Source organism: Rhipicephalus sanguineus, unplaced genomic scaffold, assembly GCF_013339695.2.
Source record: "Rhipicephalus sanguineus isolate Rsan-2018 unplaced genomic scaffold, BIME_Rsan_1.4 Seq304, whole genome shotgun sequence".
In the NCBI taxonomy this organism is placed as follows: Eukaryota; Metazoa; Arthropoda; class Arachnida; order Ixodida; family Ixodidae; genus Rhipicephalus; species Rhipicephalus sanguineus.
Window position 1 is genome coordinate 137,193 of NW_023614978.1, and position 19,041 is coordinate 156,233.

At 50.3% G+C, this 19,041-nt stretch overlaps 1 protein-coding gene across 1 annotated transcript in view; it reads right to left on the bottom strand.

Annotated features, from left to right (window-relative positions):
• The window catches only part of LOC119376978 (WW domain-binding protein 2-like), a 152,083-nt gene that overhangs the window by 69,196 nt on the left and 63,846 nt on the right, over positions 1-19,041 (bottom strand). Inside the window, 2 exon segments of the mRNA XM_037646630.2 lie at positions 4,030-4,116; positions 4,119-4,178. Coding sequence (XP_037502558.1) covers positions 4,030-4,116; positions 4,119-4,178 — 147 coding nt within the window.

Here is a 19,041-nt window from a genome sequence, read left to right on the forward strand (position 1 = left end):
AACACTTTCCGACCGTCCTTTGCCATCTTCCGGTCAAGCGCACGGACATGCTCTTCGAAAAGCGCCGCCGTCATCCAGGCCGTTTTATTGGCGCGGTATGTCACATCCCTCGGGAGCTGCGCATTTCGGAAACACCTGGGATTAAGCGACTTGCCAATAGAGTCAGACTCTGCCCAGGCGGCGCTGCGAAAAACACCGCCACCAGCGCCCTCATCGTAGCCCTAGCACTAACTGGGTAGTGCAAAGAGAGCCGTCCGCAAGCGAATGTGCATAGGCCGCAATATAACCCTCCTCTTTCGTTGGTGTCGAGGCGCTGTTTCCTCAAAATCAAGGACCTGGAAAGCTTCTTCCGCCAATCCGCGCTTCAGAAACAAAGGAAGCTGATCAAAGCGAACTGCGAGTACAATGCAAAATTAGTTTTAGCTATTACCACACGCTGCAACTCGCAAGTACAAGCGAGCATCACACGACACCGAGTTCGAGGCAAGCCCTCCGACATCCGTTCTCTAGAGCCTAAATGCGTTAAAATCGGGTATATACGTATGCCACAGCGATAAAGTACCTACATACACGATCAATTTACTTAGCTATGCATCTTACGATCAGTGGTACAAAACTCGGTTCATCAGGGACGAATGGCTCCGGCGATTTTCGCCTTTTCAGTTACATTCTCCCTTATTCATCTCTCGCTTTCTGTGCAATTGGAGTGTTTTATTACGCATCCTCAAATGGTCTCTTCATGGTCGTCTTCCGTTTGTATGTACTGCAAATGGGGATACGTGCATGTCCACTTTCACGGGGTACAACCAAAGGCAAAAACCGTGGCCTCCGAGATAGCTACGGCAACAGCGGAGGACACGGTCGAAACAACCTGAAGGGGGTCGCGACCAACATTCTGCGATTTACTTGTATGACGCACGTGGTGCTGTTAGCTAGTTAGAACCAGAACTCTGAGCCTTCAAAACGTACGTCCGCGATGCTGTGTTGTGACGACCAACTCGTCGCGGTGTACGTATCACGCGTCTCCAGTCTGCCTCTAGCTGCTCACTTCGTGTTACACGACAAGCACCGCGGTCAGAGCCTCTACTGAGCTTCATAGTCAAGGTTACCACGGTTTTGCATCAGGGCTACCAAAACAACAGCAGAGCCACATTCATGCCACCGGCTGTGGAGAACGCGGGTACTTCGCTACCCAACACGCTCGCAACGGCCGTATCCAGCGCTCTCGTCTTTCTTCTTCGTACGACAACTATGGAAATCGGAAAACTGAACGTTGTTATTCAGTTTTTACGTCCGTGGCAATTCACAACGCAACAGTGCGTCTTTTGCGGAGTTTCTTCGTAGCGTACGGAGGGTATCGTCTGCTGCTGTTTTCGCCGTCGTTCAGGCGAGTGATCCAGCAAGCACTTCACGACGGTTCGGTGGCGCGTCCGACTAGCGGAGAGCAATTCACAGCTCTCGTTCTGAGTGCTAAATGCGCAAACACACGCGATATTAAGCTCAATCGTTGTTTCGCACTCGCTAGTTGCACCTCGTCCCATAGCAAACTGTGCGAGAGAGTCGGTCTATGCACTACTCAATACTTCTCCGACAGGTGGCGCCACAGTCTTGGAAACTCCAGAGTCTGACGTCTATAATGAGGAGGGGCAGCTTTTCATCGCCGGTAGCGTTGGCACCAAAAAGAATGGTTATCCTGTCTTTGCGTTGCTTAGCGCCGAGCACGCTTCGCCTTTTGGTGTGTATGTGCGGTTAGGCAGCATTTTGTAAAAGAGAGCGGCTTCGTCGAGGTTAAAAATGTCCTTGTCCGCGTACTCCTTTTGCAGCTCGGCGAGGCGTAGGTTGCGCCATGCGTCTGCAGCCTGTTCGTCGACAATGCCGCTTTCGCCGTGGATAGGCTTCGATGACACGTTATTTCGCTTCTAAACCGCTCGAACCAGCCATTGCTGCAGCTGAAGTCCGCGTGACCCATCTGCAGTGCCAAAGCGTCTGCTTTTTCCATCATCATTTGGGTTGTCACGGGAAGATTGGCTGCTCGAACGTTTTGGAGCCACAACAGAAGTGCTGATTCGACGTCCGGGAATTTGGACGCTCGAACGCGCTTCGTTTGCTTGAGAAGCTTTGCTCGAAGCCTTCCAAACCTTTTGTTTGTTTGAGCACTGTCGAGAGGGTTGACAAAGGGATGCCGCGAACTTGGCGATGCACGACTTGCTTCGACCTGCCTTTTCTACTTCCTTGATTAGCTCGACTTTTCTCTCCAACGTCAGAGATTGCACTGCTTTGGGCGGGACATCGTGGTCGATATTCGGAAGCGTCCGTTGCCACACCACTCACTACTCAGCAAAACTGAACTCAAGATGCGTCGTGCGCAGATCGCGGGGAAAACAAAGAATACCAGCTCGCACATGCAAGGGTTAGGTTGCGTACTGACTGGCCCACGCTTGCACACGCCGCCCACGGCGCATAAGTCGCGCGCAGGTGCGCACATGTGATCACTACCACGGTTGCTTGACAAGGCTGATAGGAAACGGCTGCGTCCGCGGGAATTTCAAATTCGGCCTTCACGACCGCGTTCGGCACGTATAGTAAGACCTAAGCGTTCGCATGGAGCCCTCGTTTCCTGTTGGGAGTGGACTTTGCCTTCGGCCCTCCCGGTCAAGATTTCGAGATATCCGCTGTTCCCTCCGGAAAACGTTTCGAGATAAGAGGGGGCAAATACATAGCACCATATGTGGAGGTTAATGCACGGGCGAAAAAAAGTTTCGACTTAACCGAGATTTCGAGATAAGCGAGTTCGAGTTAACGAGGGTTTACTGTATTACGTATTCAATTACTGTATGCCTGAATTGTGACTGTATCTTTCACTTCCAATTAATCCCCCCCCCCCTATGTAATGCCCACCGGGCCCTTAGGGCATCCAAAATAAAAAAAATAAGAAAAATAAAAGTGTAGTAATATGGTTCTAGCTTCCCTAGAACAAAGGCTGGCAAGCCATCACTTGAAAATGTACTCATTCTTTTCTTCGTGATTTATAAACATTTATGACTTCCAAACATCACAGCTGCCGCCATTTAGCAATCTCTGAACATTCAGCTTTTTAGCACATCAAAAAAGACCGAAATTGAGTGTTCCAAGGCTGAGAAAAGCTTGTATCTAGAATGTAAGGTTGCAAAAAAATACTAAACAAAATAAACAGTCCGAAAGAAAAGAAGCTCTGTCAGTCACTGATGTGATAAAAAGGCTGTTGCCAGAAATATATAGGATGCATGAAAAATTGGTGAGGTTATGCCCGAGAATAACAACAACGAAATTTTCGAAAATGGAATTCTTTTTTTAGTATTTTGTCTTAAAAAGCAGCTTCCTCCTTAAGCAATGAGAGAAAAAGAAACCACAACATAAACATGAAATGAGGCAAGCCATTCATCTGCAAATGAAATGTGTATCCATGTGGGAACAGCAAGAAAAAAAGACAAAAGATAGGAAAAGCAAAGAACACAAACAGGTGCTGATCTTTCAAATTAAACTTTAGTCCAAAAACAAGCCGTTAAATGTTCCTGTGTTTTGTCCATTTGTTTTTGTTTTTTAGTGCTGTTCCCATAATGAATCAATTGGTTCAGATAATCGCACTTCTTAACTGTACATTGTGCACATCACATTCTTTCATGATGAAACCAAAATTAGTGACATTGCTCTTACGTGCAGCAAGCATAATGACTGAAAACTATCCTCCGCATAGCTGGCAAAGTTTTGTGCAGAGATGCATACATAATGTGTACTGCCTTTCAGAGCTCGCAAGTAAACACTAAGTTAGTTTCTTAGTGCAAAATAAGCTCCGAATATTTAGTCCAAAAAACTGTTTGTGACTTGCAAGAATTTTCCCAATGCCTAAATATGAGCCTTCACGCTTCTTAACTAAGCATAAAGCATAAAGTTATGCAGTATTTTTATGGTTTAGTTTCTTTGCATCAGAGTCAATTAACGCGTGCATCACTTTTGTTCACCTTGCTTGTTGTTCACTTAGCGCTCACTCACCTGGAGGTGCGTCGGGAAACACATTGTAGGGAATGTTGAAGCCGTAGTCCACCCCTTGGCCTGGCGTGTACGCAGGCGGAGGGGGCAGTAGTAGGGACCCGGAGGCGGGAAGTACGGCGGGGGAGCCATTCCAGCCGCATGCTGGGATGCTGCAGGGAATATGCAAATGAGGCAGAGCCTAGTACACTCTCTGATGTGTGCACACCCACAAAAACAGTCTCGGGGGAGTTTCTTGGTGCATACATGCCTTCCAGGGCATGCACTGCCATCCAGTGCTGGAAGGAAGAGAACAACTTGTGCACACGAGGTCATCGAAGCAGCATGGCTTGCCACTGCTCTCTCGATGGCACTCGGGCAAAGATCAGCAATGCTAGATGGCACTGGCTGCCCAGGAAAGCCTACGTATACACTATTCCTTCCATATCACTGCCACAAACAGCTCCTAGTTTGCATTCTGTGTATCTCGTTTTCTCGTCGCGTCCACTACCCTTTTGTGGTTTTGAGCAAAGAAAGCTCATCCTCTGGCTGGCTTGCATTCACTTTCTTGAAGAGTTCTGTGCTGGCCACTGTCTTATCAAGAATGCAGTATCATGTCGACAGTGCAGTGTGCACACCATTCGTGACCTGGAAGCACCAGGCGTGCAGCAGACAATAAAGAGTTTGGCTGAGTGCCGCTTACGCTCCACTTTGCACAGAGATAATGGCCCAAGCCAGTGCAAAGAACTGCGTAGATTGCATGTTTTTAACAAGCTCGTCTTGTCGAGACGCCATCAGCTCTGCTAGCTACAAACTGGCGTCGAAACCAACTGGACACACCTTCATGCAGCGCTCATGTGACTTCACAAGCGGAGCGAGAGTGTTCTACGTTCCCCTGCCTGCACAATTGTTCTGCGCATGCACACTACAGTTCCTTCTACGCGCCTGTATGTAAATCGCTGGCATGTCCAGGTCTGACTGGAGTGGACCGTATACGCTCAGCTGGATGTGTCCAACAACTGCTGCAGGACAAAAAATCACCACATCTCGAAAGAGTTGGCAGGAAGACCCTGTGAGAGGGTGCTCTCTTACAAAAACTGCAAAACCAGGATCCATGGACTATGTCAACGGGTTTCCTCTCCTATTCCATAGTGCTTTTTTAGCACAAAAAACGACGCACAAGAAAAAGAAGACAGACACAGCGCTACTCTCAACTGACATATTATTGCGTCAGTCCACTCTTTATATCCCCCGATACTGGTACGTGCACACTCATTGCAGTGGGCCCAAATGTGCCCCATCTTTACCTTTTGTGACAGCTCGTGTTCCCCGGCACGCTCATTCACGCACCTTTCCCTCTGGCCGACATATGTCTTGCCGCAGGAGCGGAAATTCGTAAACAACAACACGAGCTGAACACGAGCTGTCACTAAAAGGTAAAGATGGGGCACATTTGCCGGCCCACTGCAATTCCCACAAGTGTGAGCCGTATCTGCATAAAATTCAGATTCTTGGGAGAAGCAGGGACACCACTGCTCGGGAGCTGTTGGAAGCTTTTCACATAAAGCACGAGGTTTATTATGCATTAGTGACACTTCATTGTTCCTTTCGCAGGCAGAGAGCATGTTCTTGCATCGCAGGTTGTGATTAAGATGGTATCTGATTGTTGTGAGCCTCCCTTTGCGCATGTCTATACCTCTGTATGCATTGCACAAAATGTTATCTGTTCGTTGTTTGCCTCGCTTTCTGCGCGCATGCGTTTGCATATATATACTACTGCAATAAATATGGAATAAACAGTCGAAAGTTTGCGCTCCCCAACCCTCCCCCTTGTGTTTTCTTTGCGCGAAATAGCCACTTCCGTGGCTTCCGAAAGAACATGAACCGACTAGCCCAACAATGTGTGCTTCTGCATGCAACATAGCTCTGCGCGGAAGCAGTGCAGGAAGCAAGTCGGTCGCGCCGCAGAGTCACGTCTAACACAGGCCACGAGAGTGGATGGTACGGATATGGTCGAGAACCATATATAGAGCTTTCCAAAAAGAGTGAGAGTAACGTCTCGAGTAAATGCCAACCGATTTGTGTGGGACAATTAAAGCAGAGTGTAGAAGCAATGGTCGAAAACGGAGAGCTGAGTCGAAAGCTCCGTCAGCACAATGTGATGACGAGGGCCGGCAAGATGACGCAGATGGAAGGGTCAGTAGTCTTGAAGAACAAGACTCTGGACTGGTACAAAGTGATCCCCAAGAAAGCACTATTTCACCAGTTCTTTGGTATTGGAGCAGTAAGGAAGCCCCTTTTGCTCTATGGCGTCTTGGGCTGCACAAGTCCTTCTTTTAAGGTTTCTGAACCATTAGAAGCTAATGGGCCGAAGCAAGGCATTCTCGTGATGGAAGCAGCCGTTCAAACGCTCCTGCGTTGGTGCGCCTGGAAACAACGCCACCGACTGGGATGCAGACATTCCTGTATTGACGCTAGCATTTGGTGGATGAGAATCCGATACTTCACAGGTTTAGGTACAGACGAGCCTACGGTGGAAAATTAATCCAAGGGCGTCAGTTTCTTTTCTCTAGCCAGGTGATCAGGGCTGTTCGGCTTGTTTGGGACGCTATAACTTCAGTGTCGAATTCAAATAATCGGTTGCTCCTTTTGGATTTTGATTGCGGACCATCGAGGTGTACTTACTGTAAATATTTTAGCTCATTAAGACTTCTTACAGTGATACAAGTGTGCATGTGTTTGTGCAAACTCAACGTATCCTGTGTGGCGAAACACGCATCCTGCAGTTTTTTTCCGTTGAAAGAACTTTTCGAAAAAGGGCATGTTGTGATAAGTGAAGTGCGTGTTGTGTGAAGTGTGCGAGTGCAACCAGTGTGTGGTTTGAAAAGTGCACGAGTGCACCGGCGCGGGAAGACGACGACGACCGATTGTGTGGACGCGCGCTTTCGCGGTGTATTCGGCGAAGGAAACAATGGGCAGACGGGGCGCGTGAAGTTCCGACCAATGAGAGGCCCCCACGCTGGTTTGGAAGAAGCCCGAAGGAAGAACGGGGCAGACGTGGCCGGGACGCGGCGGAGGCAAGCAGGCGACCATGGCGCGGGGGTGGCGGCTGAGTTCCTGAGCAAGGCCGCTGCGGGCTCCCACCTGGCCGTGTACCCGAGCGTCAACCATCGTCTGGTGTTGGTCAGGCTGCTTGTCATCTGGCGTTGGCCAGGCTTCTCATCGTCTGGCGGTGGCCAGGCTGTTCTTCGTCTGGCGTTGGCCAGGCTCGTCCAGTATCCGGTTCCATGTCCCAGCGTCGGAGGACGAACGCTGAAAGGGCGCTGACCCTGGTTCTCCCAACACTACCTTCGACTGAGCGACGCTTGTACCTCAGTCTACCTTGAATGCATCTCGCCTCATCAACCCTCGACGTCTGCACGAGTGCCGCTGCTGAACGTGACCGTCGCTTCTTCGCATATGCTGAACTTATGCACACTTAGCATGTCGCGGTTGTTTGACTAGTTCAGTTAATTTCTCCCCTCATTTGCATGCTTTGTTTGTGTTTTCCTCCTATTTCTTTCTTTTTATCTAGTTTATTAAAATATATTCAGTTGTTTTTTTATTTTTCTGTGCACAAACGTCTAGTGTCCCTTTTCTCGATGTCGGTTTTGTCATCGAGTTGTATGTATCCGAACCTACACGAAAGCTTATTGGTTGACTAACCTCGTGACAACCACGAAGCTTCGCAGCGGCCTCACCGTCCAGTTTCCGGCCATGGCTACCACTGACAACCGCCCGTCTCCGTCTACAGCTGCGGCGCCAACCACAACGTACCTTACGGTGTCCCACCCCCGCGACCCCGGTACATTTTCCCCCAAGCTGGCCTTGATGTTACTACTGGCTCAGCATGTACGAGCGTTGTCGGACGGAGCAATGCGGCGCCTGCGGCTCGTATAAACAAAACCGAGCTGCGGCGAATGCCGGGGGTCGGCACGTATATCAGCTGGCTTCGGCGGCGTTTTCCTGAAGCGCGCCTGCGGAAACGCGTGGTGTGTTGGCCGGAACATCTCCGTCAGCGCCTCGTACGACCGTGCGGTGGGCGCAAGCATTGCGGGGGACTCGGACAGCGACGGCAGCGAGCGTCTGCTCAACGAGCTCGGAGCTCAGATTTACGACTTCAAGTGCTCACCACGGACTGCGGCTCTGCCGAGCTAAATGACCCGACGACTGCGGTGTTGTGCTCGCCGTGCTCGAACCGTGGAACGTGACCTCCGCTCGAGAGTGCCGTGCCTGAACTTGTGAAGACCCCGTGCAGCAGTGTTTTAAGAGACCTGGAGGGAGGGTCGGGAGAGACGAATTTCGGAACGCGCCGAGTGCGCATCGGAATAAACGAACTGCATTTTACCCAGTCTAAGTCTCCTCTCATCAGCGACATACGAGAGCCGGCTTTCTCGTTCACACCGGAGAAAGGGACACACGAACTTCACTACGTGTTAACCAAACTCACTGATGGGACCCCACCATGATGCTTGCAAACGTAATCTTCTACTTGGGAGGCACCCCGCGTGTCTGGTTCGAGACCCATGAGACCGAGCTCACCAGCTGGAAATTTTCAAGGAGCGACTACGCGATCTTTGGGACCCGTCTGGTCGCCGAATGGCAGCACGAAAAGAACTTGCCACCCGTGTCGAGTCATCGACCGAGTCGTACGTCTACATTCAGGGCGTACTCGTGCTATGCCGAAAGTGGACGAGCAAATGTCCGAGGTTGACAGGGTGGGCCATGTACTCAAAGGCATCGCGGACGACGCTTTCAATCTGCTGGTCTACACAAATGTTCGACCATCGACTTCATCATTAAGGAATGCCGTCGCTTCGAAAGGGCCAAAGCCGCCGCGTTGTGCCTCAATTCGCTCGGCTACCGAAAAAGGCTGTCACATCAACGTGCTCTGATTTCGGCGCCACAACCACCCTTTAAGGAGAATGCGACGCGCATCGTTTGACAGGAGCTTCAAGCGGCAAGTCTAGCGCCCTTCCACACACCTCCCTTTGACCAAGCCGCTGTCCAAGCACCCCGCCGCGGTCTCTGTTTTCAGGCCGTCGTGCGGCAAGAAATTGCCAATCGCAGTTTCCCTGTCGCCTGCTCCGTCTCTTGACCCGAATATTGACTGACGCCAACGAGTGCACCCCGCAATGACTCCTATTTTCCTCCAAGATCCCGCAACCCATCGAAATGGAGAACTCCCGACAACAAACCCCGCTCAACTGCACATTATGAAGTTTCTTTGCGGAAAGTGAGTGAATGTAGGTGCGTCTTATATATTAATTTTATCATAAAAACTTGCGAAAACTGCGGGGTGTCTTATACAAAGGCGCATCTTACCACCGGAAAATATGGTACACTGCGCGATCGCTTCCACAAAACTGACCAACTCCACGCTCGCGCCTCTGCCACCACCGCGTCACGCGACAGGAGGAGAGAGGCTGTGTGGCATTCGCCGGTGCCGTAATCACGTTGTGGTGTAGTGGCGCCATCTATAAATGGCGTGTGCACTGAGTGCGCGTTAGTGTGTAGTAATGTCAACAGATGTCGTCTGTAACGGCACACGTGATTATATGCAGCCAATTGCATGTGCACACGTGTCCGTTGTGTGTAGTTCGAATAAAGGCCGAGACAGACGGTACGATTTTCCATGCGATGCGACGCCGACGCGGCGGTGAGGCAGCTGGAGTGGTGACCTTTCATAGCATCGGACAGCCACCATTCTGGCTGCCGCACCGCCGGGTAGGACGTCGCACCGCATGGAAAATCGTACAGTCTGTCTCGCACTTAAACGGCCGCTGGCTGGCTCAGTCTTTGTGTCGGGCTTCCACAGGCTCCGGACTCGCTCGCTCCTACTGCTCGTGTCGCGGGCCGTGGCGGCGCACGTCGCGTCTCGCGTGCAGTCATCGGGACCTCGCCGTCGGACACCGCCCGCCAACACAACAACAAGGCGACGAGGATGTTCTTCGCCTCGGTTCCGGCCGCGGCAGAAAGAACCCACCCACCTCGAGGCAGCTGGCGGCAGCGACTGGAACGACGCGCGTCAAGCGTCGGCGCTCATCAGCCTGCTGGGACAGGAAGGACAGAGGAAATATTTTGCGCCAGCAAACAGGAAGAAGCCCGAACGACTCGAAGCAACGCGGCGTCTGACCCCAATTCTTCGGCTCCCACCGCTTCGAAGTTTGACAGCCTGGTCAAGCAGCTTGACCGGCTTTTCACAGCATCCACCAACCCGCTAGTTGAACGTCACAAGTCGGCATCAACTCCCCGGAGAGAGCTTCCTGGACTGCGTGACCGTTCTGAAGGAGAAAGCCGTACGATGCAAGTTTGGACTGACGTACGCGGACGCGTCCGCGGCCAGATTATCCACGGCTCGTCCAACTTGCGGGTGCGGGAGAAGCTGCTGGCATACGGGGAAGAGTTGTCCTTAGAAAAGGCAGAAGAAATCGGTTGGACACTCGAGGCGGTGTCGTGGGCCAACCAAGCGTTTGCTCCCAGTCAACCTGAACGTGTTCAAGCCGTAGGGCAAGGCGCCCAATATGGCGGCTTGCGAAGAAAAAATGGCCGGGGCAGGCGGGGAGGCCGTGACGTCATGTCAACACTTCTGGGAGGCCACAACGTCACTGAAGTTCCGGCAAGCAAAGATGGCGACTTTCAGCCTCAATCGTGTGACCGCTGCGGGAGCAGATGGCACCAGTGAAGTTTTCGAAATTGTCTAGACCGAAGTCGACGTTGCAATACATGCGACACTGGGGGACATTTCGAGTCGATGTGCCGCAAGACTGCCCCTGTACAGCGCGTTTCTTCGAGGGGAGTTGTCGACGTCGTACTGGAACAGCAGGCCTCCACACAGTTGAACTTATCTTCAACCTCGTCAGTGTTATCTTCGGATCGTCCTTCGTCATACGTGCTGACATAGCACCTCGTCCAGAGAAGACTTAGTCGTCCACGCAGTGGTCGATGGTGTTACCCTGCAACTACTGGTGGTTACCGGAGCATCTGTGTCCTTGATGACTGAAGAAGACTTTTAGCGTCATTTCAGCAAACAGCACAGCCTGTCCAAAGCTGTAGCTGACTTGCGGAACTTCTCCGATCAGTGCATCGGGATCATTGGCTCCTTCCAAGCTTCAGTGAAAGTGTTGCAGCGGTCTTGCTCCGTTGTCTTTTCGTTTCACATCGTTGTGTTGTGTTAGTGCCCATTATGGGTGTGCGCGAACTGATCTCATCCACGCCGCTCGTGTGCTGAGAGCATTCTAAGGTGGATCCTGGGACTTGCTTCAGTGTTACCCTTAGTGTGGATCCTGGGACTGGCTTCAGTGTTACCCTGTGAGATTGCTTACTTTGCCGAGGGGGGGGGGTGATGTGGTATAGTAAATGGCGCGTGCACTGAGTGCGCGTTAGTGTGCAGTAATGTCAACAGATGTCGTCTGTAATGGCACACGTGATTGCATGCGTCCGTTGTGTGTAGTTCGAATAAACCATAGAGTTAATATACTGACTCTAGAGGAAAAGCTGGGCCGCGAGACCGCTAACCACAAGAACGCTGACATCTTGGAACGTTGTCATTCTTGCCATCACATATCAATCCTAAAGAAGTATTTGCACAATTAAAAACGTGCGGATATTGTTTTGTGTTTATTTTGGATACTTTTACGATTAAAAACGCACGGATATTGTTGTGTTTACTTTGAGTACTTTTACGAAAGAATACGACGGCTATCTATGCAATTTACTTTGCGCGGAAAGGAGCGTTTGCAGGCTGGTTTACTAGATGGCGCCACCGTATCAACGCCAACACTCGAGAGAGGGCTCGTGGTCGAATGCACTGATTTGCGCGTCATGTTAAAACCCATGTAACTTCGTTTACGTCGTGTATCTTGTAGTTGTCATAGTGTCCCGTTGTGTGCGTTTTCTGTTGCCACGTACCACTCGACTTCATGTGACAGCCATTTTTTCTTTCAAGCTGAAAGCTTCAGTGCAAACCAGAACGGACTGCAAAGAAGATATGAGACAAGCACTGAAAGTTATGTACCAACTAGGCGCAACCGAAGTTTTTTTTTAGTCTTTTTAACGGCGATAAAATTTCGTGTGCCGTGTATCTTTAGTTTTGATTCAAGCTTTCGGGTGACGTCCCAACCACGTTCGCCGCTGCATCCTGCAATGGACATTTTTCTGCTTTATGGCACTCTGCGCTGAAAAGTACTGCAGCAATGAGCTGACAAAGAAGTGGATACGGGTGTCTCGTCACTGCAAGTCGAAGCACCGCGTGACCACGGCCTACACACTTTTCTTAGAGCTGCGAATCCGTCAAGTGACCCTTCTGCCACCGAGCGGGGAAACTCTATTCGTTATGCATTACTGGTAGGGTGTGCCTACTAAAAACCACGCACAAACAGGTGGAAATGTTGACTGTTATCAATCGTGCCAGCTGCACAGACAATGCTACACTAACACACGGCTTTGCTCCCTGAACAGCGCGTAGCTGGTTTAGGTTTGTAGATTAAAACTGATTACTACCGTCAAATATAGCGAGCATCTCAGGTCTGGCCACGTTCATTTTGTTCCATCATGACGGAACCTATGCAGTTATAGGTTTCAATGCATGGGCCCTATGAGGAGCTTTTCCTCCAGAGTCAGTATATTAACTCTATGGAATAAACGGCTGCTGGCCAGCTCAGTCTTTGTCGGCTTCCGCGGGCTCCGCACTTGCTCACTTCTACTGCTCATGTCGCGGGCCATGCCGGCGTGCGTTATGTCCCGCGTCCAGTCGTCGGGCCCTCACCGTCGGACACCGCCAGCTGACACAACACACATGACCCAATCCACCTTTGCCGGCGTGAAATCTCACCGGCTCGACGACCCTCGCAGCATGAACATGGGACAGCGAGATTTCGGAAAAATGGACAGTATGAAGCAGATGACGCGGTTGGCCTAAGTAGCCATGGGGACCACCACCCTCTGCCACTGAGCCGGAGCGACCTTCGTCACCATGCAGCTACGTAGGATGTTGTGAAAATGAGCCTCGCTCGTGCATGCAGAGCCGTCTGCATACGGTAGCCCAAGATCGGCGCATGGTGAGCCGCGATGTCGCTAGCGCGGCCTGGCCTTTAGGTAGGTGGCGGCTGTCGTCAAATCATGGTACTCGAATCTAAGCCGACACCCCCCCCCCTTCGCACATCGTTTTTTCGAAAAAAAAATCATCGGCTTAGATTAGAGTAAATACAGTACCTAATTCTGAAAGGTCTCTGAGGATTCTGATCCGCCATGTAGTATCTTAGGCCATCTCCATATCAAGGAATACCGATAGAAAATGTTGCTTGTGAACGAAAGCTTCACGAATGTGTGCCTCGATTTGTATGAGGTGGTTGATTGTCGATTGGCGCTCTCAATAACTGAACTGACACAAGTCAAGCAGTTTGTTTGATTCTACGAAGTGTAGTAGCCAGCAGTTTAACATTTTTTCGAACAATTTACAGAGGCAGCTCGTTAGGGCTATAGGCCTGTACCGTATTTACTCGCGTAATGATCGCACTCGCGTAATGATCACACCCCTAAATTTTGTCGTCTAAATTCGATTTTTCTTTTTCCCCGCGTAATGATCGCACCCCGAACTTGCCGCATCGATATGTCGTGTGCCAAGTCTAGCCGATGATCATCACGTTTATCTGTTGAATGTTGCATTAATAACTCTTCCAAACTCGCCAAGTGAACTGCACGCACCAAACATATTCGTAATTTTTGCCCACCGTTGGTGGAAACGTGCCATTTAGGATTGCAGTAAAGGCAAATGCCGCAGTTTTCACTGAATTCCCGCCATGTGTTTTATGTCTGTGGCAGCTGAACGCGCCCATCTTGTTTCTGTGATCTGAAAGCAGGCATCACTACGCTAATGCCATAAATTTACTGATTTAAATGAAAGCATTCCTTATTTAGACAGAAGAGACTGTTTTGACGCGCGTGACGTACTCACAACCACCGTGACTGATGAAAAGAAGAAAAAAAAAATGCGGTCGCTTCGCTCTGTGGGCCGCCATGTTTGTTTTGCTATCCCGCACTGTTACAGCGGCGGCCGCCTGTTGGTCGACCTGTTGTCATCCCGCAGCAACAAGCTGCCGACGCATTCCCATAATTCCTGAAAAAGCCGTGTCGCCGCCATCCCAGTCGCTCGTCACGGCGTCACTCGACACCACGTTTTTTTGGCTGTGCTTTGTGATCGTCTGTTGAAGCACCGTTTCACCATGGGGCGGTATGCGAGCTTTACTGCCGCGTTCAAGCTGAAGGCGCTTGATTACGCGCTAGAGCACGGAAACCGTGCTGCCGGCAGACATTTCGGCGTCAACGAAATCTGGATCCGATATTGGAAAAAACAGCGCGAGAAGCTCATGGCTACGAACAGCACGCGCCGGGCTTTCCGCGGACCCAAAACGGGCAAGTTCCCTGACATCGAAAAGGCAGTCCTCGAATACGTGAGGGACATGCGCAAAGACGGTTGTGCCGTGTCGTTAGACATGGTACGGACACAGGCACGCACAGTTTCCCAGAGGCTTGGAATAGCCACAAAGGACTTCCGCGCCAGTTCCGGCTGGGACACGCTTCATGCGGCGGAATGGACTGTCGCTGAGGCGGCGGACGTCGTTGTGCCAGCGACTTCCATCCACGTACGAAGACAAAGTGATTGATTTTCACAGGTTCGTCACGAGGATACGCCAGAAGAACGGTTTCCTGCTGTCACAGATAGGCAACGCCGACCAACGCCGTTGACGTTTGACATGCCTCGAAGCACTACTGTGAACGAGAAAGGTGCTCGAAGTGTGCTCGTGAAAACGTGTGGTGCGGAGAAGCAGCGGTGCACCGTGATGCTCGCAGTGACGGCAGACGGGCGGAAGCTGCCGCCGTACGTGATTCTGAAGCGGAAAACAATTCCGAAGGGAAACTTTCACCGTGGCATCCACATCCGCGCTCAAGCAAAAGGGTGGATGACGGCAGACCTCATGGACGATCGGATCAAGACGGTTTGGGGGCGAAGAGCAGGAGCGCTTCTGCTTCCTTCACTTCTTGTGCTGGACAGCTTCCGGGGCCATCTCGTTGACAGTGTCCGTACCGAGCTGAAGGAGCGGCGCACGGAAATCGCAGTGATGCCTGGGGGTCTAACTTCGCTGCTACAGCCTCTGGACGTGTCACTGAACAAACTGTTCAAGGACAACGTCCGGAGGCTGTACGCAGAGTGGATGGCGGCGGGCGACCACGATTTCACGCCAAGTGGCAAAATCAGGAGACCCTCCATGGAAGTCCTGTGCTCATGGATTCTCGAAGCGTGGAGTACCATTTCCGACGAGGTGGTCATCAAGAGCTTTAAGAAGACTGGCATTTCCAACGCGCTCGACGGGACAGATGACCGTCTGTGGGACAGTGAAGACACTGCCGATTCCACAGGGAATCGTGCGGCGACGACACTGACGCCAGTGACGCTTCGGACTCAGAATGAACGTTAGGGGTCAGAGAGTTCAAAAATAAAAGGGCAGTGTTCCATGCATGTAGCTCCTGCGTAATGCGTGCATTTTTACAAAGGTAAGCCTTACTGTACTTTTATTTTTGGTTATGTTCATGATAGCTATCGTAAGAATTCAGATTAGCGACTTCTTTGCGTTTTCGGTGCTCAGAATATTGTTCACGGAAAATTTACCCCGCGTAATGATCGCACCCCGAAGTTGGCGTCAATTTTTTTGAAAAAAAGTGCGATCATTATGTGAGTATATACGGTAATTTGAGACCAAAGATGGATCCTTGCCCTTTTTCAGAATAGGAATTACTATAGCTTCTTTCCAGCCAGAGGGGATTTCACCGGAAGACCATACAGCATTGTAGAGAGAAAGGAGGGTTTTTTGTTTATGGAGGGTAGGTGTTTTAACATTTTGTATAATACACGGTCGGAACCTGGGGCGGATTTATTGCAGCAGTTCGGAGATGCCTGCAGCTCAGCTAGGCAGAAAGGCTCATTGTATGCCTCGTGCTTTCGCACATTTTCGTTGTAGTTTCTGTTTTTCTATTATTATTTTGTGCCGTTGGAAAGTTTCAGAGTAGTGCGATGAACTCAACACATTTTCAAATTGCGCACCCAGGAAGTTTGCTTGATCTTCCAAGGTGTCGCCTTGTGTGTTTACCAACGGAAGTGTATATTTTCTCGCACTCTCACTTTATTGACCATGTTCAAGACTATAGCCTCGTCTGTGTACGAGTTGACCCCTGATAAAAACTTACTCCAACTCTCCCTGCGAGCCTGCCGGCACGTCCTCCTTTCTTGAGATTTATATGTTTGAAATTCATTAGATCCACCACTGTCGGGGAATCTCGGAGTAGCCTCCACGATCTGTTTTGCCTTTTGCATGCTTTTCGGCATTCACCATTCCACCACGGGGCACGTCGTTTGCAAGCCAGACTATTTGTTCCAGGGATACATTTCAACACAACGTCGACCAGGAAAGCTGTAAAATACTCAACAGCAGCCTCAACGCTTAACCCAGGTAAGTCATCCCATGAGATACTACTGAGAGTTTGGAACTGCTCCCAATCAGCTCTATCGACCTTCCACCGAGGAGCCTGTGGTGGGAATTCAATCTCTCCTTCTTTTTAAGCAGTACGGGGAAGTGGTCACTCCCATAAGGATTTTTAATCACTTACTATTTAAGTTAAGGTTAGAGAGTTGGGGATACGATACTGAGATCTATTGAAGAACGCGTTTTTTAGAAAGGTTATAATATGTGGGTTCCTTTTCAATCAGTAAACATGCTCCAGAGGAAAAGAGAAATTGTTCAATAAGGCGACCTCATGCATCGCAACGAGAATCGCCCCCAAACTATTGTGGGCACTGAAATCTCTGAAAATCATGCAGGGCTCTGGGAGTTCCGCGATTAGTGATTCTAATTGTGTTTGTGAAGCTGATAATGTGGTGGTATGTACAGGGAGCAAAGGGTGATGAGTTTATTTTAAATTACAGCTCAAACGGCCACTGCTTCTAGGTCTGTTCGTAGTTGCACACATCGAAATGCTACATGTTTATCAACTACAGTAGAACCTCGTTGACATGTTCCCACTTAGTACGATTTCCCGGCTCCTACGCTCGAAATCGCGAAAATTAAAAATAACCCAATACAGCTGTGTGTAACACATTCCGGTTAATACGTTCCCCAAAAATACGATTATTCGGCAGCAACGTTCAGCACCACGGAAAACTGCAGTCGTATGATATGTTTTGTACTCGGAAACTGTCATTCAGGTGTGTGCAAAAAGGGCCCTCTCGTGTACTTGTGAAGAGCGAAGTGGCAGACAACCGCCGCGTGGTGGTGGCGGCGACTTCTCCACAGTGCCTTCCCCTATCCGCACTTTCTCTGCTTTGCTCAATTGTCCCCTCGCGTTTTCTCCGAAGTGCTCGATCGCTGCTCTGTGTCAACTACACACCGACCCTAAGGCACGGCGACGCTGGCCGTCAAAATTTTCAAGCGGCTTAAAAAAAAAAAAAAAAGTATTTTCTGTAGCACTTGGCACGATTTTGCTGAGCATTGCAAATCCTTCATCCGTAGCACGGTACATAGATGTACACTTGTTCCACACACCTTTGTTCAGACACCATGGCTGCAACAACAACCGAAGGAACTAACAGTGCAGCCCAAAGAATGGAGGCTATCGCTCCTCCAGTCCGCCACGGTTCGGTACTACGAAAACGCACATGCCGCCGCCGCATCGCCGCCGCTGCACAACACGCCGCGACACATAACCATAGCAACGCTGCCATTGTGCCCAGTGAATATGGCCGATAATTTCCCCCACACAATTCCAGGCACTATACCCACACTTTTCTCCCGAGCGCGTTCATTTTCGGGTTGCTCAGCCCATCACGTGGCGAAATTCCAGCCGGCGTTCGTTTTTCTCTAGCTGGACAATTCTGCCTACCAGCGGGTCGTCAGAAGCTGCCAGAAAAAATTTGTTCTCGAAGATATCTGGTAGAATCTGTTGCTGGGCCTGTTGGTACATACTTTAACAATATCTGGGAGGCTTCTGGTTATCAGACGCCAAAAGAGATGATGCGCGCTCGCCGCCACCTTTGTGAGGACTCGACGGATCGCAATGCGGGCGCTTGAAGACTTCACCTTCGGTTGCCATTACGCCAGGCGCCATCTTTTAAAGCCCCTTCCGCCATGTGAGATGGTGCGATTACGAGCGGCGGCGAACGTGCCAGCGCATGTCTCAAGTTAAGACAGAACGCAAAATGAGCAGCGCGAGTGTGCGACGTAGTATGCGATAGCCGCGAGCAGCTGTCGCTTTCAGGGACGCTTATCACTTTTGCGAGATTTCGCAAATCGTGTTGTACCGCGATTATTATGTGCACTGGGAAGATCTCAGCTTGTTAAGCCTTTAGCAGGGCGGCAGTTTTCTTCATGGACGGGGCGAGTCGCACGTGATCTTGCGAACGTACGTGATCGTATCCCAAATGTCTATGCTCGAGAATATCACTGCCGCTCTTCGGCAAACCTAGCCCCATATTTCCAAGTGGAAATGCAGAAAGAACCGACGCTCATGCGGCGCAAAGTTTCGTCTGCTGACACGGTGGTAGCGTTTCTTTACGTTTCCGTTGGTTGTCCCAGAGTTCGATTTTGCAATATTCGGGTTGTCTCGGGATTTCAACACACGTGACCATGATGTTATTTCCTGTCAGGACCGAAACTAGCTGGCTGACCTCTGGCTGCCAGCGAGATGCCAGGAGTTCGAAAATCAAAGTCTCTCCATGTTTTTTGAAAAATAAATGTTTTTTGCTCTTGCACCTCAATATGGGCTTGTCAGCCTCAATCTTTAATGGATTCGGATCGTACGTTTTCCCAGACCATATGTTTATTTTCAGTGTTTTTTTCGGAAACATATCAACGAGGTTCTACTGTATAATGGCTACACCACCAGATGCTACAGCACCATCGTCATGATCTTTACGAAAAACAGCATAGTGATGGAGAATGTTCGTGT